General features: G+C 41.1%; 1 protein-coding gene and 1 long non-coding RNA gene across 2 annotated transcripts in view; one reads left to right on the forward strand and one right to left on the reverse strand.

The window, feature by feature from the left end:
• The window catches only part of LOC121640286, a 73,413-nt gene extending 59,680 nt beyond the window's left edge, over positions 1 to 13,733 (forward strand). The window contains exons 7-8 of the mRNA XM_041985992.1: positions 13,226 to 13,558; positions 13,654 to 13,733. Coding sequence (XP_041841926.1) covers positions 13,226 to 13,558; positions 13,654 to 13,733 — 413 coding nt within the window. The remainder of the gene's footprint in view (positions 1 to 13,225; positions 13,559 to 13,653) is intronic.
• Positions 833 to 2,774, reverse strand: LOC121640548. The gene is made up of 5 exons (XR_006010471.1): positions 2,594 to 2,774; positions 1,516 to 1,576; positions 1,307 to 1,390; positions 1,103 to 1,210; positions 833 to 946 (listed from the first exon to the last, which is right to left on the reverse strand). It is a non-coding gene; the product is annotated as an uncharacterized LOC121640548 (long non-coding RNA).
• Positions 13,734 to 27,366: the final 13,633 nt, after the last annotated feature.

The following is a 27,366-nucleotide window of genomic DNA, read 5'->3' on the forward strand; positions in this document are numbered from 1 at the left end:
CTCCATTTTCTCAAGTGCTTTTGATAAAATTCAGCTGCTCTGTTGTGAGAAGTTCCATAAATTCCAGGAAGATACCTCCCTGGAATCCCTGCTCCAAAACAGCTGACTCAAAATAATGAGTCATTGGACAGAACTCATAAGCTGATGGACTCATTTAATTTAAATCTGGTGTGTTGCCGTAGGGAGACATTGAAAACCTGCAAGCCCGTGTCCCTTGTGGGCCCAAATTACGTAGTCTAGAAAAAAAGGACTGAAATTTACTTCTTAAGGAAGCTAAAATCATTCAATGTCTGATTGTTTTATGTCTTCTGTAAGTCTGTTGTAGAAAGTGCAATCTGCTTTCCAGCATCTGCTGGGGCAGCAGAACCTGAGCCCTAAAGAAAGTGATCAAACCAATTAGTTCTTGAGCTAAGGGAGATGTGACTGTCCAGAGGCAAATTTTGTATAAGCTGCTGGACATAAAGGACAACTCCACACCCTCTACACAACACTGAGGAAATAGTATGTTCAGTCTTCCTTGGGTTAGCTTGAAGGCAGAAAAGTATAAGAGATCATTACAGCCAGTAGCCTTCATCCCCTGGATTAAGTAATTCATCATCATAATTGTTTTCTTAATAAAACAACACTGTCACAACACTGAAATGACTTTTTGGGATTAATCAAGTATTTTGGTGACACCATCACACTGGTAACATTAAGAAATTGACTTAAAAGTTCTCATATTTGCAATTAACTTTATTAAATCTTTTAAGAATAAAGACAAAAGGTAGAAGCTTTAACAAAAATGATGAGCAAATAAAAAAGAATATTCCAAAATTAGGAGTCAAAAAAACAAAAAATGAATAAACAAAATGGAGGTTTACACTTAAAAACGTCTCCCTCTAGCCATTAATAACTCAGCTTGTAGCCGGGTCAGTCCTTCATCGTCCAGGATGCTGATCAGGATCTGAAAAACAGTTAAATGATCCAATCATACCTTGTGGTGCTCTAAAGAATTCACTTCTTTGTTTTTTTCTTACAAGTTTCAAATGAATAAAATACTGATCAAACTCAACCAATAATTTACTCTCATTTCCCAAACCAGCAAAACTGACCATATTACCTCTGGGAGCATGACATCAAACACGAAGTCTAGGAGCTTGATCTCTCCTTTCCTTATCCTGGTTCCTAGACCCATGACCTCCTCTATCACCCTCAGAAGCTCAAAGATCTGTTGGAAAAAAGTGCAAAACAAAAAATCCATCTTTAAATACAGTATAAGTGTGACCACACATACATACACGTGATTGATAACATTTTCATTTACCCGCTGGTCGCTTAAATTCAGCGCCCTTAGTTTAAGGTGCTGTTTAAGCCTGAGAGAGGTAGATGGATTCTCCAGAGGTACAATCTGTTGGAACGCATGTTTCTATTAATCAGATCATCATGTAATGTCTGAAAGAAAAAAGTAAAGGGCAAACATGAAATCAATGAAAGAGGATTTAATTATAACAGCGAAATATGTTTAATAATTACCTTTATCTGATCCCTGGAAAACACGGCCCGAACCCCTCCTCTCTCAACTGTATCCACAATCCTGCAGACAATGATAAAAAAATTTTAAAAAATGAATTAGAAGCAGCTTGTGCAAAAATAAAAGATGACATGACTGTAGTGACTTTATAAACTACATGGCCAATCATTTTTTTTAAATGTAATTTTATAGTACAAACAGATAAAACTGGTTTTTGTATGTTTTTAAAAATTGACTAATGCTCATATCTATTAGATTTACAATACCTCCACATTTTTTTATGATTAATGACTAATGTCTTGAAAAGACATGGTTTTAGACAACTGAAAGATACTTTTTTTGTTGTAAAGATGACAAGGATTTAGGATTAGTAATGCTCCCAAGCAGGCATTTTACTATGTTTAAATCAACATTCATTCAGATTTTCTTAAAGAAGTGCAGTACACCAGCAAAATGTTCAACTTCTGCTGCTTTTTGCTTGTTATTCTTATGTGACACCAAAGACTTTGTTGGTTGGACCTTTGGTGAGGATGACTCTGATGGGGACACCACTATTGTGGGTTGGACCACAGCAGTTTTATCACCTTTTTTTTTTTTTTAACATTCGGTCAGATGGAAAGTTGCATCATACGGATTATAGTCTTGTCACAAAAAGGACAATGGAAATGACCTCCAACTCGGCAGGACAAATTACACCTGCAGATGACGTTTTCTGTAAAAGGAAAGTAATTTGTCTTAAAAATGTTTATATTACTGGCATCTTGCACCAAAAGGACTTAATATGGGCGTAGAACTTAATTCAAACTATTTAAAGTGGAATGTTTGACTAGTTTTTATTAATATAGTTTAAATTTGTTTGAGTTAGTCTTGAACCCTGGAGTAGGGTAAGTAGGATTAAATGAGGACACCTGGTCTGTTTTTAATCTGGGGTGATTATAATAGCATGCCAAGCTTAGAACTCAAAGCAGTAACAACAGTTAAAATATGACAGCCTTACACAAGCAATAACAAATATACCAATTCAACATAACCGTTACATGTAAAATGTATAAGACCAGAAACAGATAATTCTTAACATACCCTGGAAATGTATTGCATTTGCAGTGTGGTTCCTTAAGTGCCTCTCAATCACCCCATCACTCGCAGTCTTAAAATGAGGGCAGAGAGGACACCCAAACCCAGACAGCAACCAGTTTCACTCCAAATGGTTATCTTTATTAATGATTGATAGATGCATCTGGACAAGAGAAGGTCAACAAAATATGTATTAGTGAACAGCTTGTAATACAAGCTGGCAGGTTGTACACTGTTAATCCTTTACCAATACAGAAAGCAAATTGGGGAGGAATTACAACTCTGTATCCACAAAATTAAAAACTGATATTAGCAGTATTACATACGTTATGCTATTTGTTTACACCGATTAAGTTCAGGTACTGGAAGTGACTGAACACAAATTTATTTTATACCACAGCCCACCAAAAAGCAGATTAAATTCCCATACAACGTTGCCAAGCTTCTGATTAAAAGGACAGCTATTTAGCTAAGCTAACGTCAGCTGCTGCTTGTCACTGCCTGACTTCTACTGGCTGGTCTTGCTTTGATAAAAACCACTTTGAATTGCTTTGTGTTGGAAGGTGCTAAACACATTTTTCAAGCAGTTTAAGTGAAGCATTACACCTTACACACACACACACCCAGGTCATTGTAATAATCACTGATGTAAATATATACATTTTCTTCAATTCTAGGAGTCATTTTTGACAACGTGGCTGTGAAATGGGTATTAAATTCTGTTCCAAGTTGTCTTAAAAAGGTCTTAAAGGTCTTAAATTTAACTTGTAAAAACCTGTAGGAAGCCTGGAATGGGTCAACTAAACGTGTGCACCCAGTTAGTTAACCACCCCAGCCAAAGCTGCTAATAAAATGTCAAATATAAAAGAAATGGTCATTGTTACAAATAAAGTGTATATTGAATTAACTGAAATAAAGAAAAAGGTTACCAGACCGAGCTCACATCACAACATGGAACGTTCCAGAATTGGAGGACATTTTACGTCCCACCTGTAAAATATCAAGTAATGTGTGTACAGTACATTAATACATGCACTGCTTGTGTAAATTCTACTTTTCTTGAGAAAAAATGTAAATATAGTTGTTGGAAGATTTGTTCCAACATATTATTCAGGCTACCATATAGACCTCAAGCACCCTCTAAAATGTCCTTTTTCTCCTGTCCTTACTTCTAGATGACAAACTTACATGTCAAATAAAAGCATTGGAATAAGTTTTTACTGCACTTGTTTTGGACGATCTTGTCTAAGTGTTTTATTATTGGAACAGTTAACTTAATAATCAGCATATCTTAAATAACAGTAATAATGTGCTGAAGTTGTGTTCCACAACATGCGTGCAGCCCTGTTACTAAAACCTACTGAGCATGGCAGAAGAAGAAAAACAGTGGGTCACATGACACAGGGGAAAGCACTCATCAAGATTTATGCTAACAGCATGGACAGACCAAGGTTCAGGTTTCTCTGCAGATTTCATATTTTCTCAAACATTGCAGCTGTGACTGAGTGTGTCGCTCTAACCAAAGCAACCCTGTTACTCAGTTGTTATTTTCTTTATTATTTAATATAACCAACTCTGTCCTCAATGTTAACAGTAACATTACATTTCACAGCGAGCATATTGTCGCTAATACAAGCTAACGTTAGCATTGATTTTCAACCCTGTTACTTTAATTGCAGGAACAGGGTTGCATCTATTTCAGTTCACTTAGAAGGACCAATCCATTACCTAAAGTAAGATTAAATGTGTCACGTACCAGGAATGTGGACTTATAAAATAATCAGAATCCCAGGGATAGGTATAAAGATCTTTATTGTACAATGCAGATATACGAGATGTGCGATCTGTAATATACTTATATTGTGTATAAGTTATGCTGCGGCATGAACGAGGCGGGAGCTAGCTTAAGACTCGTGCTTCTTTAATGATCAACCGGAAGAAGGTACAAGTACGGATAGCACTTTGGGACATAAGAGCTAAGTGTGGCACACTTATATTCAGCAATACATTACATCCCCCTTTCTCTGTAATAAAATATAACAAAAATATATATAATAAACTGAATATTTCTGAAAATATTCCCAACTTGAATTATTCTTTAGTTTACAACACTATAGCAGTAACTTTCCTTTTAGCTCAACACAGGGTGAATATTTCAGCTTGTTAAATGAACAATAAGTAAACTAAACTAGGAAGGAGAGGTTACTAGCACATCACTTCCATCAGGCATCTGTCCATGCCTGTCCCTGACTAAAACCGTTCATAAGTTCAGCTTCTCAGGTGGTCTTACTGCTCTGCCACGTCTGGTGCGATAGAGTTCGCCTGTTTGGGTTTGGGGGCGCTGGGGTACCTCCAGGGGTGATGGTGGGGACTCTGGAGGTGCTGCTGTTGTCTGCTGCTCCTCAGCTGGTGGTTCCTGCCAAGGCTCATCTTCACACAAAACATGCCGGGACTGGTTGGCAGCTTCGGTGGTGTTGCGGAGATGTTGCATGTTGCGGCGAAACAGCTTGCCCTTACTATCGACGATGTAAGACCGTGGTGAGCTGTGTGGTTGAGCGATGACTCCATACTGCTCCTTACATTTTCTCCATAAATCATGTAATGTTATCGAATTAACAATTACATGATTTACAACGAGGGAATGTAAGATAAATGTGTTACTTACAGATTGTGATTGTTGCGTCTCCTCCATGTCTGCCCGCTAGTTGGACTTGAACTACCATGCTCAAATAGCTCTGCGACAGGTTTAAAAGTATGGAGAAAATGTAAGGAGCAGTATGATTGGCTGAATGCAAACACACCTGATTGACTGATGAATCTGTCAATCACACTCGGAAATTTGATTGACAGATTAGTCAACCAATGGTGACATTCATTACCCTGCGACGTCAGGGGAGTCTCAAAATCCACCGCAGAGAATTCTCTCACGAATGCAGAGATGTTCACAAATGAGAAGCAGTTCGTAAATGCACGTTCAGCAATTCGTATAATCTTACAAGTGTGCCTCAAAATTATATTTGTGAATCAGAGCATGTGCATTTGTGAAACAGCAAGTGTGCATTTCCGATTCTGAAATACAAATGCAAACCAGAGCATGTGCATTTGTGAAAAACCTGGCGTGAGTTCATTCCTATTGAGACTGATCTGGCCTCATAAACTTCAATGTATTTTGAATAATAGTCCACTAGTACTATGTAGTGCCTGTCCTCAAACTCGAACAGGTCTGAGGCCACTACTTCAAATGGTAGCTCTGGTGTTTCAGTTGGCATGAGTGGCTGTTTGGGAAGTCTGTTTTGAATCTCAGCACACTTACAACAGCTTCTGATCATGTTTTCGATTTCAGCACTCATACCTGGCCAGTATAACACTTCACGTGCCCGTTGTTTGCTCTTCACCATTCCAAGGTGGGACTGATGTATAAGTTCCAGCATGTGTTTCCGCATGCTGGGAGGAACAACGATGCGCATGCCTTTGTACACTACCCCGTCGGTTACAGCTAGCTGACTTCTTGAGTCCCAGTATGGCTGAACAGGGATGGGTAGTTCCTTTCTGTTGTCTGGCCAACCTTGCTGAATGATTTGCTGGAGAAGACTCAGTTCTACTTTTGTGCATTTTTGAAGCTCGTTGTACTTGTCATCACTCACAGACAGAAAGTTGAGCATCGAGACGCACTCTAGACTGCCTGCCTCTGGTGTCTTGTCTGACAGTTGTGCTCTGGACAGCGTGTCTGGAAGCTCCATGTCTTTTCCTCTTCTGTATTTAACTGTGATGTCATACCACTGTAGTCTTAAGCACATCCGCTGTATGCGCATTGGGGTTGACAGTAATGGTTTCTTGTAAATGTCCTCCAGTGGCTTGTGGTCATTGAATATTGTGACATGTTTACCAAATATGTAATGGTGAAACTTGTTGCAGGCATGGACGATGGAGAGCATCTCCTTCTCGATCTGCGCATAGCGTGTCTCAGCATCAGTCATTGATCTTGATGAGAAGGCCACAGGTTGATCGTCCTGCATCAAAACAGCTCCCAGTCCAGTGCTGCTTGCATCACAATATATTTCCACAGGTTTTGTCACATCATAGAACTTAAGCACTGGATGGTGTGTACACAAGCTCTTAAGTCTGTCAAACGCCTGCTGCTGAGCTGGATCCCATGAGAACTCAACGTCACTTTTTGTAAGTTGCCTTAGCGGAGCATCTATCTCACTCAGGTTTGGAATGAACTTCGACAAATATGTCACAAATCCCAAAAAGCGGCGAACACCTTCTTTGTCCGTTGGTGGTGGCATGCATCGCACAGCTTTTGTTTTAGCAGGATCTGGTTTTAGTCCATCCACTGTTATTAAATGCCCCACATATGGCACTGCTGACTGGTGGATGTGGCACTTGTTGAAGTTAAGCCTCAGATTGTAGCTTGTAGCTTTCTCGACAACTTTTCTGAGTATTTTGTCATGCTCTTTCATCGTTTGTGCTGCGATGAGAATGTCATCCATGATGCCAGTCGCGCCGCTGATGCCCTCTAGCATCTGGTCCATGATGCGCTGAAATATCTCCGGTGCACACTTTATGCCGAAGGGTAGTCTCAGCCATCTGAATCGCCCAATAGGGGTGTTGAATGTTGTCAGGAAAGATGAGTCTTCATCTAACTCAATCTGCAGGAAACCTGACTTAGCATCTAGTACGGAGAACACTTTTGCGTTAGGCATGGTGGATACGACCTCTTCGATTGTCCGCATTGGGTAATGCTCTCGTTTAATAGCATTGTTCAAGTCACTTGGATCTATGCATATTCGGAGTTTGTCCTTATTTGTGACCACAACCATTGAGCTCACCCACTCGGTTGGTTGGTCGACTTTAGTAATGTGGCCATCCATAACCATCTCGTTGAGCTTTTCGACAATCTTTGCTCTGAGTGCTACTGGTTGTCGGCCTACTGGATGTACCACCGGTTTTGCATCTGGGTCAATCTTTATCGTATATTTGCCTGGCAGTGTCCCTGTAGTGCGTGTCAGTTCCGGGAAGTTTTCAAGACCAGCAGGTGGGCTCTGGTTTTTGGGAGTGTCTTTAACTGTGCTCACCACACTGCTATCCTGTAGAGAGTCCAGTCTAGCAATTAGGCCTAAGGCCTCAGCTGCTGCACCACCGAGCACATTCTCTTGTGCGATGTCCACTATTTCAAACTCTGCTGTACCTTTATGTTCTTTGTACTTTAGTGAAAGGTCGACTGCAGCAATTGGCTTTATCTTGTGGTTTGAGTAGGTCCTGAGCAGTCTTTTGGAGCTCTTTAGCTCCCCCGTGTGGTTAAGTGACTGATAACAGTTCAGAGTCAGTGTATTGCATTTTGCACCTGTATCTATTCTAAACTGCACTTTGTGAGACAGGATATCAATGTCTACTAACCACTTATCTTCTGCCAGTGTTGCTATAGGAATATCCTCTGTTGTCAGGTTTATGTCCAGAATGTCCTCTTCAACCTGTGGGAAGGTTGACTCAACATTGACTGCACTTACTGAGCGGCTGCGACAAACTGATATATTTGGTTTTTGACAACATGAACATATAGAGCCTTTTGCTGGACATTTCCCCTGATTCCACTTGTGTTTTGGGTCTTTTCCACATTTTGGACAGTTTTTTGTTTTACTTAGCATAGCTGGTCTTTGATGTGAGGGGTTTTGCTGCTTGTGACTGTATGTCTTTTTGTTTTGGTTAATGTAATTTGGTCTGGTTGACACTTGTGACACCTGTGCGTCATCCTCCCTAACAATTCGCATCTGAATTTGTGACATTTCGAATTGCTGGGGAATCTCAACTGCTTTAGCTACAGTCCCTGACAAAAGTCTTGTCGCTTATCCATTTTGTAGAAACAAAAGCTTATAACCTGACTTTAAATTCATCGATTGGTTTTAGAAATGTCTCATATGAAAGCTAAAACCCTCCCAAATTATGCTCAATATACTAAAATAAATTTGCTTCACTGAAGAAAGATTGATCATTTAATGAACACAGAAAGGTCAGATTTTGGCAAGACAAAAGTCTTGTCGCCTACAGAAAATTGAACAAATAATTTACTTCAAATACAAAAATATGTTGCATAACATCAGTGAATTAAGTAGTAGTGCTGTGAGATCCATATTCAGTATCTTGTATGACTTCCATGAGCTTGAAGGACTGCATCCATGCGGTTCGACAATGATTCATACAATTTGTTGATGAAGTCATCAGGAATAGCAAAAAAAGCAGTCTTACATGCCTCCCAGAGTTCATCAAGATTCTTTGGTTTTGCCTTCCATGCTTCCTCTTTCATTCTACCCCAGACATGCTCAATGATGTTCATGTCTGGTGACTGGGCTGGCCAGTCCTGGAGCACCTTGATCTTCTTCGCCTTGAGGAACTTTGATGTAGAGATAGAAGTATGTGATGGAGCACCATCCTGCTGCAAAATTTGACCCCGTTTATGGTTGGGAATGTAAGAGGTAGCTAATACTTCTTGATATTTTAGGCTATTGATATTGCCTTCCACCCTGCAAATGTCTCGCACACCCCCATACTGGATGTAACCCCAGACCATGATTTTTCCGCCACCAAACTTAACTGTTTTCTGGGTGAATCTTGGATCCATGCGGGCTCCAGTAGGTCTCCTGCAATATTTGCGGCGGCTGTGATGTAATTCAACCGAGGATTCATCTGAGAAATCCACCTTCTGCCACTTTTCCAGTGTCCATCCTTTTAGCAGGCTGTGGGCCTTGGCAAATGCCACACGGTTTTTTAATTGCCTTTTGTTTAGAGCTGGTTTCTGTGCACTGATTCGACCATGGAGGCCATTTCGAGACAGGATTCTACAAACTGTTCTGGTTGACACAGGAACTTGAGGTGACCAGGCCTGGTGGAGCTCTGCTGCAGTGGAAAAGGGGCTGGCCTTGGATTTTCGAAGCAACAAACGGTCCTCCCGAGCAGTTGTCTTGCGGGGTCTGCCGGACCTGGGCTTGTCAAAAACATCTCCAGTCTTTTCATATCTTTTTCTTATTCTTTGTACTTGACGCTGAGACACATTGAAGGTGTCAGCCACCTCAGCAGTGGATCTGGTCTTCAGCCTCTTGATAATTAACGCTTTGGTCTCAGGGTGGATCTTAGGCATGTTGTCAGAGGTCAAGTTGCAGTTGATGTGAAGGTCTGGTGTGCTGGGGTTCTTTTTATACACACCCACTAAGTGATTGATCAGTAACTGATCACAGGTGAGGCTGTAATCTAGGATTGGGTGCATCATATGACAAGGCGACAAGACTTTTGTCTTGCCAAAATCTGACCTTTCTGTGTTCATTAAATGATCAATCTTTCTTCAGTGAAGCAAATTTATTTTAGTATATTGAGCATAATTTGGGAGGGTTTTAGCTTTCATATGAGACATTTCTAAAACCAATCGATGAATTTAAAGTCAGGTTATAAGCTTTTGTTTCTACAAAATGGATAAGCGACAAGACTTTTGTCAGTAGGTGTAGTGTCAGGTCTTCACCTTTGTCCAGAAGCCTCTCCTGGACACGTTTCTCTCGGACTCCCGCTATTATAGCATCAATCAACATGTCGTCGGGGTCCGCATACTCACAGTCCATTAAAAGCAGCTTCAGGTCCTTTACAAAGCGGTCAAAACTCTCCGTCGCACCTTGTTTCCTTTGCTTGAAGAGGTGTCTGGCGATCCGTTTATTTTTCCTCGGTCTGATGTACCCGGCGAATTTTTCCATCACTTTCGCGGGGTCGTCCTTTTCGCCGTCCGCCCACACAAGCGTCTTGTAAATCTCTCGCCCTTGCTCGCCGATCCACGTACCCAGCCAGCCCGCCTTCTGTTTGGACTCCAGCTCGGCGAGTGGCCCCTCGAACACGAAGCTAACGTGGCAGCTAAACCTCTGAAACTCCTGATACAAATCCGCGGCGTCCCAGTCGATCTTCGGGTGTTCAAACTGAGTGGTCATGGCTGCGGGGTAACAGTTCTTGAACTTTCTCTGACACCATGTAATATACTTATATTGTGTATAAGTTATGCTGCGGCATGAACGAGGCGGGAGCTAGCTTAAGACTCGTGCTTCTTTAATGATCAACCGGAAGAAGGTACAAGTACGGATAGCACTTTGGGACATAAGAGCTAAGTGTGGCACACTTATATTCAGCAATGCATTACACGATCTGGTCTCTCACTCGGTCAGTAGTCTGCGGACACACAACAACAAGAGTTAGGAGGCAGGATGAATTAGGTGGTATTACAGAACGAATGCAGATAACGTACCAACTGTAGTAGTCCGTGTCTGACTCTGAGAGCTCCGGAACTGGTCTGAAGGATGATCACTGGCAGAAGGGAGAGAACTACTGAACAGAGAACCGTAAGTGAGGAAGTCACAAACAGAGAACTGAGGAGTGGTGTATGGGGGACTGCAGGCAGAGCTTTTGTAATTCTCCTTAAAGGCAAATGGGTTAAATCCGTTATCTAATATCAGAGTCCAAATACAAAATCCAATTCAATATCAAGATCCAATATCCAAACCCAACAAACAGTCCGCCAAACAGTCCAAGAGTCAGGGTACCGGCAGAATCCAAATAACAGACAAAACAGAGTTACCAGACAGGGAGCGGGCGGAGGCAGAAGTCCAGGTTCGGAACACAGCGTCGACGGCGGACAGGCAGGCAGACAGACAAGGCTGATCATCAATAAGGGAGCGAGCAGAGGCGAATATCCAGGTACAGAATACAGGGTCAATGGCAGGCAGGCAGATGGGTAAACAGGCAGAATACAGAGGCTGGATAGGTGCAGGGATAAACCGAGACGATCTGGCCGGGGTGAGTTGTCACTGGCAGGTATATAAAGGGCTCGGCGCAGGTGGAGCGCATCAGCTATCAGTGAGTGTGGAAAGGCGGTGCATTCAGGACAGCTGGGAAAACCGGGCGCCGTACCACGGAGCATGACAAAATGTGTGTATAATTTAGCATAATATGCTTGTTTAAATCTCGGCTGGGGGAGGTTCGAACCTTGAGGGTGGTGGCCTTTCTGTGTGGAGTTTGCATGTTCTCCCCGTGTATGCGTGGGTTCTCTCCGGGTTCTACGGCTTCCTCCCACCGTCCAAAGACATGCATGTTAGGTTAACTGATGACTCTAAATTCTCCCTAGGAGTGTGTGTGAGTGTGAATGGTTGTTTGTCCCTATGTGTTGGCCCTGCGATGGACTGGTGACCTGTCCAGGTGTACCTGCCTCTCACCTGTTAATGCTGGGAAAGGCTCCAGCTCACCCGCGACCCGTAATGGAATACGCGGTTTAAGATAATGAATAAATGAAAGGATATTTCAACATGAATATATATGTTTACTTAATGGTAAAGGATTATTACACACACACACACACACACACACACACACACACACATATATATATATATATATATATATATATATATATATATGTATGTATGTATGTGTATATATATGTATGTATGTATGTATGTGTATTATATATTATATATACACCTCTCCATGTGTGTGTGTTGGACGGTGTAGTGTGTGTTAGATGGACTCACTGAGTCTCAGATGGAGACCTGAACCTTCATGGAAGCTGGTCTGGGATCTGCCAGTGGACTGTTTCCTGCAGCATCCTGTGCTGAGGAGACCCAGATCAGCTGTGTGAAGTGGAAATGTGAGTGTGAGGGAATTTCTCCTCCACATCTCTGAGATCAAACGCTGCAGAAATCATCTGATGCTCAGACTAGTGGAGGAAGGAGGACCAGGGTTCAGGTCTCCTCCAGGATGTTGAAGCAGCCAGTAATGTAGAGCAGCTTCAGGAAGAGCTGAGAGAGAATCCTCTTCCTTCTTCCAGAGGCTGAACTCTTCCTGATGAGCAGCATCCATGGTGTCCCTGAGGATCCAGTCTGAGCTGCTGTTTCAGTCAACAAACAGCTGCTGAACGTTGTGCTGCAGGAGAAACCACAGCAGCTTTCCTCCTCAACACATCTGGAGGAAGCTCATCTTTAGAAGACAGCTGGGTAGATGTAGCTGGAACATCTGGAAGAATCCAGTTTGGAGTCCTAAAGTCCAGAAGTCGGGCTGAATGTGGATCAGGAGAGATTTGGGACTGAAAGCTGTGGTTCTGCTCTCAGAGACTGAAGCTTTGTCACGTTTGCTTCATCCTGCAAAGATGCTCCAGCTTCCACCAGGACTGATGGAACAAATCCAGTCAGAGATGCAGTTTGTTGGAGGAAGCAGCAGATCTGAGGTCAGTCTGGTCAGCAGCAGCTTCCACTGGGATTGATCTGGATTCATTGATCATCATTTGACAGTAAACTGGAGCAAAGTGGGACTCCAGTGAGAATCAAAGCTGCTGTTTGATGGGAAGAAATGAGGCTGGAAAGCTGCTTCTCAGATGTGATGTTGATGTGAAGCTGGAGTCTCTTCACTGATCCAGTTTCTCTTCTTCTCTGCAAACATGATGTTTGTGATGTGAAGAAGAAGAAAGAGCAGCTGCAGCTTTAAATCCACTCACTTCTTCATGGATCTGCTTCTGCAGCAGCTTCTTCACACTGGATCATCTGATCTTCACTCACTGTTTGATCCCACTTTCTGATCACTCATCAATAAGCTGATCAGCTGATTTTCTTCTTCTCTCAGTCTGTCAGGTGGAGGTGGAGGAGGGGGCGGAGTCTGTCCTGCTGCCCTTCAGAACTACACCTGACCTGCCTGGAGACATTAAAGTAAGGTGGTGGCGCTTTGAACCTAAACCAGAAATGATGGTCCACATGTACCAGAACGGTTCTGATCAACCTGAAGACCAGGACCAGGTCTACAGAAGCAGAACTAAGATGAATCAAGATCCTCTGAAAACTGGAGACCTCAGTCTGACTCTGGAACATCCCAAACCTGGAGACAGTGGACGGTACAAATGTAGAGTGAAGAGGAGAGGAGGTTTCATCAGATGGAAAACAGTTCTGCTCAAAGTTAAAGGTTTGTTTGTTTGTTTGTTTGTTTGTTTGTTTGTTTGTTTGTTTGTTTGTTTTTTGTCTGTTTTCTTGTCTGACTGTCTTCTGTCTCCTTTGCAGGGAGCGTTCAGGTCCAGGATCAGAGGACATCAGGAACAGAAGCAGATCCGACTCCTCTGATGGCTGATCAATCAGTCTGATCTTTGATTATTGATCCAATCTGACTTTGGATCAGAGAGAAAATATCAGTGAAGGATCTGATGGACGATGGATGAAGAGAGGACTTGTTCCAGCCTGCAGACGTAGTATTGATCAGTAGTGATCAGTGATGTCAGAGTGGAGTCAGTGTGATGTCACATGTTGATCAGCTGTGTGTTTTGGACTCCAGCATCTTTTTGTTAACTGGTTCAGGTCCTATTTAGAAGGCCGGAGTTATTTTGTTACGATCGGCAGCTATGAATCCGAGCGAGTGGCCATGACTTGTGGAGTCCCCCAGGGGTCAGTCCTTGGACCTCTTCTGTTCAACTTGTATATGCTCCCTTTGGGTAAAATATTACAAAACTATAGCATTAGTTATCAAAGTTATGCAGATGATACACAACTTTATGTGTCTCTGTCACCAGATGACTGCAGTCCAATAGACTTAATGTGTCAGTGTCTGGAGCAAATAAACACCTGGATGAGGGAGAATTTCCTACAATTAAATGAAGACAAAACTGAGATTATTCTGTTTGGTAGCAAAGAGAAGAGGGTCAGCATTGGCAAACACCTGGAGACTCGGGCTCTTAAAATTACCAACCAAGTTCGTAACCTGGGAGTGTTGATAGACTCAGATCTGACTTTCAGCTGCCACATCAAAGCTGTCACTAAGACAGCTTTTTACCAGCTCAGAAACATCAACAGAATTAAAAGTTTAGTCTCCCAGAAAGACCAAGAGAAACTCATCCATGCATTCATCTCCAGTAGACTGGATTACTGTAATGGTCTTTTAACAGGACTTCCTAAAAAGAGCATTAAACATCTGCAGCTCATCCAGAACGCTGCTGCTAGAGTTTTAACCAGGACTAAGAGATCTGAACACATCACACCAGTTTTAAAATCTTTACACTGGCTTCCAGTCAGTCATAGAATAGATTTTAAAACCCTTCTGATCATTTACAAATCCCAGAATGGTTTAGACCCAGAATACATCTGTGATATGTTCAGAGAATATAAACCTAGCAGAGCTCTTAGATCCAAAGACTCTGGTCAACTAGTCCAGGCCAGAGTCCAGACTAAACATGGAGAAGCAGCATTTAGCTGTTATGCTGCAAACAAATGGAACAAACTGCCAGTGGAGATTAAACTTTCCCCAAATGTAGACATTTTTAAATCCAGGTTAAAAACTTTTCTTTTCTCATGCGCCTATGCATGAAATCTGCACGGTACCTTTTTTTTTAACTTATCTTGCTTTTAATCATTTTAATGTAATTTATTATTTTATTGTGATTATGTGTTGATTATGAGTTGATGCCTTTTACTATTCTAAATATCTGTAATGTCTTTGTTTTATGTAAAGCACTTTGAATTGTCCTGTACATGAAATGTGCTATACAAATAAACTGCCTTGCCTTGCCTTGCCTTGCCTTGTTGTTTGTTTTAGACTTTTTTTTTTTTTTTTTTTTTTTTTTTTTTACCCTGTCCTGTCCAGCATCCTAACATACAGAACGGTGGTCTGTGTGCCATATTTTGCTTGACAGATTTGCTCTACCAAGGGAGACATGTTATATACATGGCTGCCCTTGATATTTTTATTATTTTTATTGTAATCTTATTTTCTTTAGTCTTATATGTCAGTGCCGAACCTGACAGGGAGATAGAGGAAGAAAGAGAGAGAGAAAAAAAAGGGAGAGAAAAGGGCAGGATTAAAATGTGGAAATAACAGTTGTCTATGCTGCCCAGAACATATCACAAAAAAAAAAAACACAACAACAATATAAACTACCACAGTACTACATGATACCGAAAGAAAGATAGAATGATGATGATATAAAAAATTACAATAGTCATCAAACGTACCTGCAGATGAACGTACCAACACACAAACATCAGCTACATCTAGTGAGAAGCGGATGGAGAGAAGAGCACGTTTGTGAGCATGCACGTGTTAATGTGCATGTGTGGCCATGCAACAGGGAGGAAATGTGTACCCGCAAGGGGGCCGCGATCACGCCGCACCCCGAAGCATCAGCGGGGGACGGGGGGAGCCCGAGGCCCCAAAGGCCAAGCAGGTCCACAGAGTACCAAGCCCGGGACAGCCAAAGCAGACAGAGCAGCGGCCCACCCGGTCCAGAGCAGAGGGATCCCCAGACCGGAACCCCCGGCGCGACGGGGCAGGGGTACCGGGCAGCCCAGGGCGATGGTGAGTAGGCCCAGCGGGCGCCGGGCGCTGCGGCGCGGGCCGCACGGAGGGCAGGCGCCCCACAGGCCCAAGGGCCACCCCCTCCCCCTAGCAAAGCCCCACCCAGGAACCCGACGGGGCCCGACCGCCCCAGGCAAAGCCACCGTGGGCCACACCAACCCAACACCAAGGCCAGGCACCCCAGGGACAAGAACGTGTCCGCAGGTCCCCCCCCCCCCCCCCCCCCCCAAAAAAAAACAAAAAAAAAAACAACCCTTACCCATTCACCCCCCCCCGCCCCTCCCGCCCCCACCAGGGGCAGCCCAGGGAGTCTAGGGCCTGGTGGGCCCCAGACCCGACCCTCTCCACATACACGCACCCACACAACCACATACATTCTCCCCGGGGTCTCACCAGCCCCCCGACGCGGCACCGAGGGCAGCCCCCAGGGCAGATGGCGCCCAGCAGCACCCCACACAGGACTCCAGGCAGGCACCGAACCTCCACCCCCCGCAGCCCCGAGTGCATCCCGGGACACGAGGGCGTAGGAAGACCCCGGCCCCCCTGCCCCCCAGCCTGAGTTGTGTGTGCATGAGTATGGGCTATTTATAATGCAATTAAAAACTTGAAGGAGCCATGAGATGGTGATGGGTTTGTTTTAGACTCTTAGTGTCATGAAGGCGTCCTGCCATAGATCCTGTTAACTGTGACAGAGGTCTCACTCTGGACCAAACTTTCCAGCATCGTGGAGAACGTTCCCTCACCGTAACATCTGGAGGAAAAGGAGAGGGAACTTTCCAGATGTTCCCTCACCGTAACATCTGGAGGAAGAGGAGGGAGAACCTTCCAGATGTTCCCTCATCGTAACATCTGGAGGAAGAGGAGAGAGAACTTTCCAGATGTTCCCTCACCGTAACATCTGGAGGAAGAGGAGAGGGAACTTTCCAGATGTTCCCTCACCGTAACATCTGGAGGAAGAGGAGAGGGAACTTTCCAGATGTTCCCTCACCGTAACATCTGGAGGAAGAGGAGAGGGAACTTTCCAGATGTTCCCTCATCGTAACATCTGGAGGAAGAGGAGAGGGAACTTTCCAGATGTTCCCTCACCGTAACATCTGACCCATCCCCCTGATATTATGTAGAAAATAATTTAGTTTTTGTCTTGTTTAGCAATAAATATGCAATAATTCAAACTGGCATTTAGAGTCAGTAACCAGCAGCAGGATGGAAACCAAGTTCCTCCAAACTCGGTCCTGTTGTAGTAAGAGGAGCTGATCATTTCTCCTGTAGAAGAAATTTTATTGTTATTCATTTACTGCGTTTATTATTCATTAATCATCCTTCATTACATTTATTCATTGATCATTTTTCCATTATATATCCATTTTATCCACATTAACATGTTATTCCTCTTCTACATGATGTGTTCATATCATATCATACTTTGTGTTTTCTGACTTTTCTGTGTACAAAGTGATGACCTGAGAGTCTTGGACCCTGGGCTGGAACAGTCTGGCTCTTGTGGGAGACACTGAGTTGTTTGCAGACGGGACATCTGCAGGATCAGACAGGTTGTTCTGAGAAAGGTCTGAAGGAAGGAGACGGTTTTATCTGGTCTCTCTCTCCATGGTGAACAACACAGAGCTAGAAAACTACTTGCCTTAGTCCTGGTTCTGCAGAACCTCCTGAGACCTTTCCTGAGTCTGATGTGATGTTCTCCTTGTACAAGCATTATTTTTCTTTCCTGTAATAAACGTGGTTAAACTTCCCTCATCCAGACTCTTGGTAATGTATTTTTCTCCAACACTCCCCCATCGGAGTCTTCCTCATTCCTTTGTTGGAGCAGAGCCGAAGCTGAGCCACATGTTTTTATTCTGTTTTCTCTGCTGTTAAGTTTGTCTGTCAGCAACATCACTCTAAAAGTTATAGATAGATTTTCTTTAAATACTCAGAAAACATCAGAAATGGAATAAAAGAACTGATTAGACTTTCGGGACGATCCAGATCAACGTCTAGATCATGGGATTTTTTTTTAAGGATTCTTTGTTATGGGGAGATAATTTTGCCGTCACAGCTTCTAACTCATCAGAAAACACCCAAAATAAAAAAAAAGACAAGATTTCATCATGGTAGATGTTATAATCTGAAATTGTTTGATTTAGATCATGTTGATATTCTGGATCTGGTGACCCAGAAGGTTCACCTGTAGAGACCTTCATCAGACCTGGTAACACGGTGGAGGGTCATGTGACCTGTAGACTCGGTCCTGATGAGGGAGACACTGGTGAAGACTAAACTGATGCTGATTCTCTCCATCCATCATTCTTCTCCTCTCAGTCCATCCAGCAGAGCATTGGTCCTCCTCACAGCTCAATCTCTAGAGAACAATTCCCACTTTGACCACCAGAGGGCAGCGTTGCCTCACGGTAACACCAGTTCAGACTGCTGATTTATAGTGAAGAACAACTTCACATTATGTCTACTTTACTTGAGTTTTTCACCTTTTTTTCTTTACCTTTATAACTTTATAAATCAAAGAGAAATGTATTATTTTTAATCCTTCTTACATGTTAAAAGCTGACTTAGTTATTTGGTTAATGAAGGAGAGATTTTCTTCTTCTCTGTATTGAGACAAGGGAAAATCATGGAACTGCCAAGTTAATATAAATTTATAACCAGGTCTCACAACTAAACATGATACGCTGCAGAAACAGAAGAATATTTGTTTAGTTTGTTTCTCCCACAGTGAGTATTGATCAGTGTTGGCTTATTGATCAGTGATCAGAAAGTGGGAGTCAAACACTGAACATGATCCAGTGTGAGGAAGCTGCTGCAGGTGCTGCTACCAGACTCCATTAATAGTTCACTGCTTTCATTCTTCTTCTGCCACAAAGTTTCAGCAGAAACATGATGTTTGTGGAGAAGAAAAGAACATTTGTTCCTCATCTATTTTCTCAGAGAGAGATCAGATGGAAACGATCAATCCTTCTTAAATCAAAACCACAGTTTAAGACGTTATAATTAGCAAATAGCAAAGCAGAAGGATTCATGTTACACGACGCCTGGTCCAGGTTTCACATCTGCAGCATTCATGGTTTTACAGCTTCCTTCTTCCTGTCGTCTTCCATGTGAGACAGACTTTTTATTTCATTCAATAAATCACAACTCGTTTTAAAATCAAACACCTTCAATCAGATGTTGAATGAAAAAGGAGCAGCAAGAAGTAAAGTCATTTAAACATCATGGAGCAGCTACACTCAGCTCAGAAGTCTCGTCTTCAAACCTCATCACGGAATAATTCTCCAGAAATGAGAGAAGACACAGAAATGTCCTGATAAGACGGTTTTAATGAGGAGAGTCGCTCTAAATAATCTGAAAGTTCACATCTCAGAGAACGTGCTGATGTTAAGAAAACCTACAAAGATTACTGGATCCATTTTAAGCTGTAACACGACTCAGAAATTCCTCCAATGACGTAGATTCAGCTTGTTCAGCTGCGTCTCTGTGATGGACATGTACGGCGAGTGGAAGGGGCCAATTCTGTGTTCACCTAGCACAGAAGAGGATTCTTCACCTCCATGGGAGAGCTTTAAAATGCAGATTTTTCTCTGGTTTCCAGGTGGCTGACGCCACATATTGTCCCACATCTCATGTAGAAATCTGATGGAAAACAAATATTTCTGCAGAAACACTGAGTGGAAGCTGGAATTTAACACATTTAATCACAATATCTGACAGAAAAACCACAGTTAGATTTTATTTCCCTCATCGTGTTCACACGAAAGAGGAACTGATATCTTTTTTCAAGATGGCTGCCGTGCTGATGTGTTGAAATGATGTAGCTCCACAATCTTAATTATATCAAGAAAATAAGACAGCATCCAGCTCACCTGCAGCAATCTTTCATTTGTCTGAAAGAACATGGACTTCAGTACAAAAGTATTTTGAGTTTTGATTAAATATCTACACATTCATGGACAAGTGGCCCATATTTCTGTGTAGCATATATTGAAGAGAGTCAAGACCAAGTTAGCTTGCATAGTCTAACTAATCTGGGCACATTTGTTGATACAATGGCCAGTAAAAAACTGGCTGAAGATATTGAAGATATCAAGAAATCTTTGGGCTTCATGTCTCAGGAAATAACTATTGTGGCAAAAGAGCAAAGAGGCCTCAAGGAATTGCTTGAGGAAATCAAACAACTAAAGAAATTGGTACAAGAAAAGGACAAAAAAACTGATCAACTGGAAAGAAGAACTGACGATTTGGAACAGTATTCAAGAATGGATGATCTCCTGATATCAGGGCTTGCCGTATAAAGTACCTATAAACAGGCCGCAGCCGGCAGTGAGATGGATGGAAACCTGCAAAATCCTGTCAAACCCTGATCTGATGACACTTGAACAACCGGTAATAAAGTTCATAAACAAAGACATGATAATGGACAGTAAAAACATTGCTGCTTGCCATATTTTGCCTCAGAAACACAGTAAAAAGCCAAATATTATTATTCGCTTTACTAATAGGAAGTACAAAATGGAGGTGATCAAGAATGCCAGAAAATTAAAGGGTACAGACGTCGATGTGAATGAGCACCTAACCAAAAGAAATGCTGAAATAGCAAGAGAAGCAAGGATGTTGAGGAAAGACAAGAAGGTTCAAGATACCTGGACAAGAAACTGTAAAGTCCTGATTAAGCTGAATGGATCGCCAGAGCAAGCAAAGTAATAGTTATAAAGGATCTGAAAGAACTGGATCAATATAAAGACCAAACCATGTTGTGGATTACCAAGAAGGAAGAATGAAGGTAACAGAATATGATGAACAGTTACTGGTCTCATGACAGATGGAGCGGACTCGACTACAAACACAGTAAGAACAGACTTTGGTAATTCTGATTCTAATTATGAAAGACTGCAGTTCAAAATATTTGACTATACAGAGTATAAACAACATGATATGCAAAATGATCTCGATCCTGAGAACAATTTTTACATAAAAATGCAGAACAATTGTGAAATTTTTACTGAGAATCAATTTGACACCCATTTGATTATCAAAGACTCATTATCCATTATTCATTTCAATTGTAGGAGTCTTAACTTTAATTTATCCAAAATCTTAAACTGTTTGAGACAAAGAAAAACTAAATTCTCTGTAACTGCAGTCTCAGAGACCTGGCATTGTGAAGATCAGACTTCTTTGTTTTAAATGGAAGGATATAAAGCATTCTTCAAAAGCAGACCTTCTGTTAAAGGTGGTGGAGCAGCGTTATCTACTGATCAGAATCTGAGATGTAAACTGGTTCGTAACAAGAGTTTAGCCGTGGACCAAGTTATGGAACGTGTCACTGCTGAGACTGAAATAGAAAAGTCAAGAAATGCTCTGATAAGTTGTGTAAAATCGAAAACCAGGGTCTTGTATTAACACATTTCAGAAATGAATGATTGATCTGTATGAGAATATAAGTAACAGGAAAAAGATCTTTGTTTGTGGGGATTTTAATATTGACTTGTTGAATCCTAAAGAACAAAACGCAGTCAGAGTTTATCCACCATGTATAGTTTATGTTTGTATCCATCAATAACTAGACCATCTCGCATCATAGCACAACTTTGATTGACAATATATTTACCAACGTTATAGAAAGTGAAATATCTAGTGGACTTTTGATTACTGACATATCTGACCATCTACCAGTCTTTACAGTAATAAAGAGGCTGATTCAATCAGCAAAAGAAAACTAAACCTTTGTAGTGACTCAAGAGGCTGTTCATGCATTTAAAAGAGAATTAATGGAACAAAATTGGGACGATGTTTATGTGGATAGCATAAATATGGCTTACGAAACGTTCCTGAACATTTTTACCACTCTTTATGAAAAACATTGTCCTCTTGTTTATAAAGAAAAGAATAACAAATTTGAAGAAAAGCCTTGGATAACAAAAGGTATTCAAACAGCATGTAAGAAAAAGAATAAATTGTACAGAGATTTCCTGAAAAAAAGGACAAAAAAGACTGAGTGTGTTTATAAAACATATAAGAATAGACGAGCAGGTATTATCAAATCAAGTAAAATAAATTATTTTAGTACTGCTTTTGAAAAAAGTAGAAGTAATATTAAAAACATGAGGAATGTATTAAATAAATTAATCAAAAAGGTAAATCAAACTGCTGACATTCCAACTCGATTTTTAACAAAAGAATAAATGATTAATCAATCTAAGGAAACAGCAAACCAATTTAATGATTATTTTACTAATATAGGGCCAAAATTGGCCAAAGAAATAGTGAACTCCTGTCAAGCTGATGATGCTTTAAGTAAAATACAGAATTTTGATAAAACTATATTTATTCAAGCCACTGATGAAAATGAAATACTTCCTATTGTAAGAAAATGCAGATGTAAAAAGTCAGCTGACTGGAACGGACTGGACATGTCAATGCTGAAAGAAATGATCGAATGTGTTGTTAAACCAATCACCTTTATTTTTAACCTGTCCCTAGAGTCAGGTGTATTTCCAGAAGGGATGAAGATCGCAAAAGTAATTCCTGTTCACAAGGCTGCTGATACACAGGAATTTACTAATTATAGACCTATTTCCATTCTGTCACAGTTTTCTAAGATATTGGAGAAGTTATTCCATAAAGATTATATACTTATATAGAATCACATAACATACTATGTGAACAACAATATGGCTTCAGACCCAACAGGACCACGACCTTAGCGTTAGTGGATCTTGTAGAAAATATTTCAAAAGCAATAGAAAACAAACAATATGCTATTGGGGTATTTCTAGATTTAACCAAAGCTTTTGATACCGTGAATCATAAATTATTATTAAAAAAAACTGTACAGATATGGAATTAGAGGTGCAGCACTTTCTTGGATCAGGAGCTATTTGGAGAACAGATCCCAGTATGTCCACATTAATGGTTCTGGTTCCCAGCTGCTGGCAGTGACCTGCGGTCTCCCACAGGGGGCAGTGTCGGGTCCTTTGCTGTTTATTTTGTACATAAATGACATGTTTAGTTTAAAAAAGTAAACATTTTGTCTTATTTGCTGATGACACTAATATACTTTGCTGTGGTCAGAACTTAGAAACATTGATAGATACAGTCGGAAAAGAATTAACAGAATTAAAAAATGGTTTGATTTAAATAAATTAACTTTAAATTTAAACAAAACTAAATTTCAAATTTTTGGAAATCGTGCTGTCAACAGGGACAGAAAATTAATAATAAACGACACTAACGTAGAACAAGTGAATGAAGTCAAACTTCTTGGAATTATTATACAAAATAAACTTAGCTGGAAACCTCATATAAACCATATTAAAGCAAAGATCTGTAAATCACTAGAAATTATTTCTAAAGTCAAAGTGTTTTTAAATGAAAAGAATTTATATCTTTTGTATTGTTCTCTGGTTCTTTTCTACATGACCTATGGCTTAGAGGTGTGGGGAAATACATATAAAACTAATCTTAAATCGATCTGTATGATTAAAAAAAGAGCGATCAGAATAGTTCATAAAGCGGCCCATAGAGAACACACAAACCAGCTTTTTATTAACCTGAACGCTTTAAAACTGAAGGACATGGTCGACTTTAAAACGTCACAATTTATGTAAAACATTAAGAATAATAAATTACCAGCTTAAATTCAGGGATTGTTTAAAAAAAAGAGACTGTTTATAATTTTAGAGGGGGTGAAATGTTCATAAAACCTCATGTGAGAACAAATGTAAAGCAGCTTGTATTTCTGTTGTTGGGGTTAATGTTTGGGGTAAGTTGGACCCAGAACTAAAAGACTGTCCAACATTAATTCAGTTTAAAAAATGTTTAAGAAATAAATGATACAATCCTATGTTGAAATGGAAGACTGACTAGTTAAAAATGAAATGATAATGTATATTGTTTGCATCCTGTGGAATGTGATTTTGAGTTAGTATTGTGATATAAATTGTACAAGTAGTAAAAGTATTATATGAGATGTGATCTATAGCATAGGAAACTATACTTCTGTTAAGTTAATGTAATGGGGGTGAGTTAAATAAGCTTAGGCTTCTCCCCACTCCTTTTCAGACATTTATGTGGTGTTCTTTTTAAATGTATTTTTTATTTACCTATTTTTTTGTTTACTTATTTTTTTGTTTACTTATATTTTGCTTATTTATTATTACTATTTCCTATGTTTAAGATGTCTGAATAAAGTGTTTTTCATCATCATCATATAGCCGAGCTCTTACTTCTGTCATGCTGTCTGGCTGTTCTCCATCACTTCATGTTCCTCCACCCATGCTCCGCTTTTTACTAATATTCAGGCTGTGACAATAAAAGAAAAGATACTTGCTCTACATCTAACCATGGTTCATCCAGACCACTAGGTTTAAGCCATTTGGAGATACATTGCAGCTTCTTAGCTAAGAAAACATGATTAAAGTTAGGTAGGTCCAATCCACCTCTATCTTTAGTCTGCTGTAAAGTTTTTAGACTGATACGTGATGGCTTGTTTTTCTATAGAAATTTGGATATAAGTGAGTCCAGTGACTTAAACCAGCTGGAGGATGGTTTAGTGGGTATCACTGAAAACAGGTAGTTTACTTTAGGTAGAACAATCATTTTGATGGTGGCAACCCTCCCCATGAGTGATATGGGTAAGCGCCTCCATCGTGAGAGATCATCCTCTATTGTTTTAAGTAGCTGGACATAATTTAGCTTTATTAGTTCTGATAACCTGGGAGAAATGTTTATGACTAAATATCTAATGTTTTCAGATTGCATTGTAGTATTAGGTATGTTTTGTAGGTCACAGTTAATGGGCATAACAATAGTCTTAGACCAGTTAATAGAGAAGTCAGGTATTGATGAGAATGTGTTAATAAGTGTGATTGTCTGGGGGAGAGATGTTGGTGAGTTCTGGAGCAAAAGTAATACATCATCGGCCTAAAGACTTATCTTATGTTCTATGTTGTTGGCATGGATTCCTTTAATCTCTTTATTTTGTCTTATGGCAGCAGCTAGGGCAGGGGGAGCCAACGTTGGTCCTCAAGGGCCCCAATCCGGCAGGTTTTCCAGATTTCCCTGCTCCAACACACCTGACTTAAACTAACAAGTCATTGTGGAGATCCTTATAGACTGTTGGATCCATTTGATTTGAGTCAGACCAACATTGGCTACCCCTGAGCTAGGGGTTCAATAAAAATAGCAAAGAGTGATGGAGAAAGCAGGCAGCCCTGCCTGGTGCCTCTCTGCAAACAGAAGCTTGGAGAAGTTGGATCATTGTTCTTCACACATGCATTTGGGTTGTTATATATTTTTTTATCCAGTGTATGAAAGATGACCCAAACCCAAATTTGTTTAATGTTGCAAATAAAAATTTCCAGTTTACTTGCTTTTTCTGTGGAATCCAGATTATGTAGATAAAATTGATAAAAAAGACAACCTAAAAATGTTTAAAACTGCAAGAAATAAATACATAAACAAGCAAATAATAATTCTGTCAACAATTCTTTATTTTTAGTTCAGTTTTTCTGGAGCATGTCACAACACTTTTAACTTTTTAAGTATTTTTGTTCACACTCTTTAATATATATGTTATTATCTGACAGTAAGCAAGCGCAGGATCATCCAGCAGCAGCTTCATTTTCAGCCTGGTCATGAAACATATAGAGGAGGTAAAGTGACACAGTGAATTAATTAAAAAATCACTAAATAATTACTTAAATGTGTCATTAAATAATTAAAATGATAATTAAATACACAAATGTATTGTTAATTAATTAAAAGTGACACAATGAATTCATTAAATATGTCATTAAATAATTACTTAAATGTGACTGCAAGTTTAGTACTCCACCACTTCTCTGGTACCAGGGCACAACAAGCAGAACACACACAGGGACGGGAGGGGCTGGAGGTTCACATGCCAGCTGCAGTTCTGGAGCACCAAGTAGAAGTTCTGTTTAGAGCTTCCATAATCAAATCCGTTGCTTCTCTCAGCAGCTCCTTCACCTCGCTCACTGCCCAAAATTCTGTGGTCGTTAATAAAAGTTTGTTCTGTGGGTTTCTTTAATAGAGTATCTAAACCAACATAGAGAAATAACTCCACACAGTGTATTAGAAAGTGTTCACTAGCTCTGCACAGTCACTCTGTGGTCAATATTTTGGTCAAAAAGTGACGAAATATGTCCAATAACTTCAATAAATTCTCTGCTTTCCTCGCTACATGCTATGGGTTAGCCCCACCCACTGAGTTTGATGGGCTAGGTTGACAGATAAAATAAATTCATGATGCTCTGCAACACAGAACCATGAAATAATTAATTAAATAATGAAATAATTATATACGTCTCCTCCCTGAGCCGCCACCTTATCATGGTGGAGGAATTTGTGTGTCCTGACGATCCTAGTGGCAATGTTGTCGGGGGCTCATGCCCCTGGTAGGGTCACCAATGGCAAACAGGTGTCTAGTGGAGGGACCAGGCAAAGTGCGGCTCAATGAAAGTGGAATGTTACCTCTCTGGCGGGGAAGGGGCCTGAGCTGGTGTGTGACGTTGAGCGGTTCCGGCTAGATATAGTTGGACTCACCTTGACGCACAGTTTGGGCTCTGGAACCACTGTCCTTGAGAGGGGCTGGACCCTCTTTCATTCTGGAGTTGTTCCCGGTGAGAGGCGCCGAGCAGCTGTGTGCATGCTCATTGCCCCCCGACTTGGCGCCTCTATGTTGGGGTTTACCCCGGTGGACGAAAGGGTAGCCTCCCTCCACCTTCGGGTGGGGGGGACGGGTCCTGACTGTTGTTTGCTTAACTTCCATTTTAAGCGTTTTTGAAGCCTTTTGAGCCATAAGCCCCTTTCTGACTGTAGGAACCTTTTGCAGTTCCTATAACCTTTTCAGGAACCAGGCCGTTTTTTTCGCGCATTCGGACATATAGGAACTAGGGGCCAAAGCCCTCAGTTCCTATAACCATTTTAGCTCCTGCTCCGAGGCAGGGTCTTTTCGAGGTTCTATAGGAACCCCCATGACGTAGGTCTTTCGTAACTGGTAGCTACGCCCCTTGCTAGATTTCTGCATCTTGTGTACCCGCCACATTTAAAAATCACGGTTGCACATACGGACAAAAACAACAGAGCATGTGATAAATGGACCAACGAGGAGGTCGAAGCTCTTCTGACCGTCTATGCCACAGAGGATTTTCAGAGAGGTTTTGAAGGTTCGCAGCAGAATATAAAAATATTCCTGACGATCAGTTCTCAGTCAGAGAACGTGGGGATAAGGCAAAGCAGCGCAGGTAGAAAACTCACATAAGACTACAAATAAATTAAGGACCACGGCAACCGGAGTCGGATGAACCGAAAAATCAGTAAATTCGACAGCTTGGACCAACACAGGCAAAGCCGCAGCAAATGACTCCTGCGTGCAGAGGCGATCATCCGCAGTGAAAACATCT

This window comes from Melanotaenia boesemani, chromosome 5 (genome assembly GCF_017639745.1).
Source record: "Melanotaenia boesemani isolate fMelBoe1 chromosome 5, fMelBoe1.pri, whole genome shotgun sequence".
Lineage (NCBI taxonomy): Eukaryota > Metazoa > Chordata > Actinopteri > Atheriniformes > Melanotaeniidae > Melanotaenia > Melanotaenia boesemani.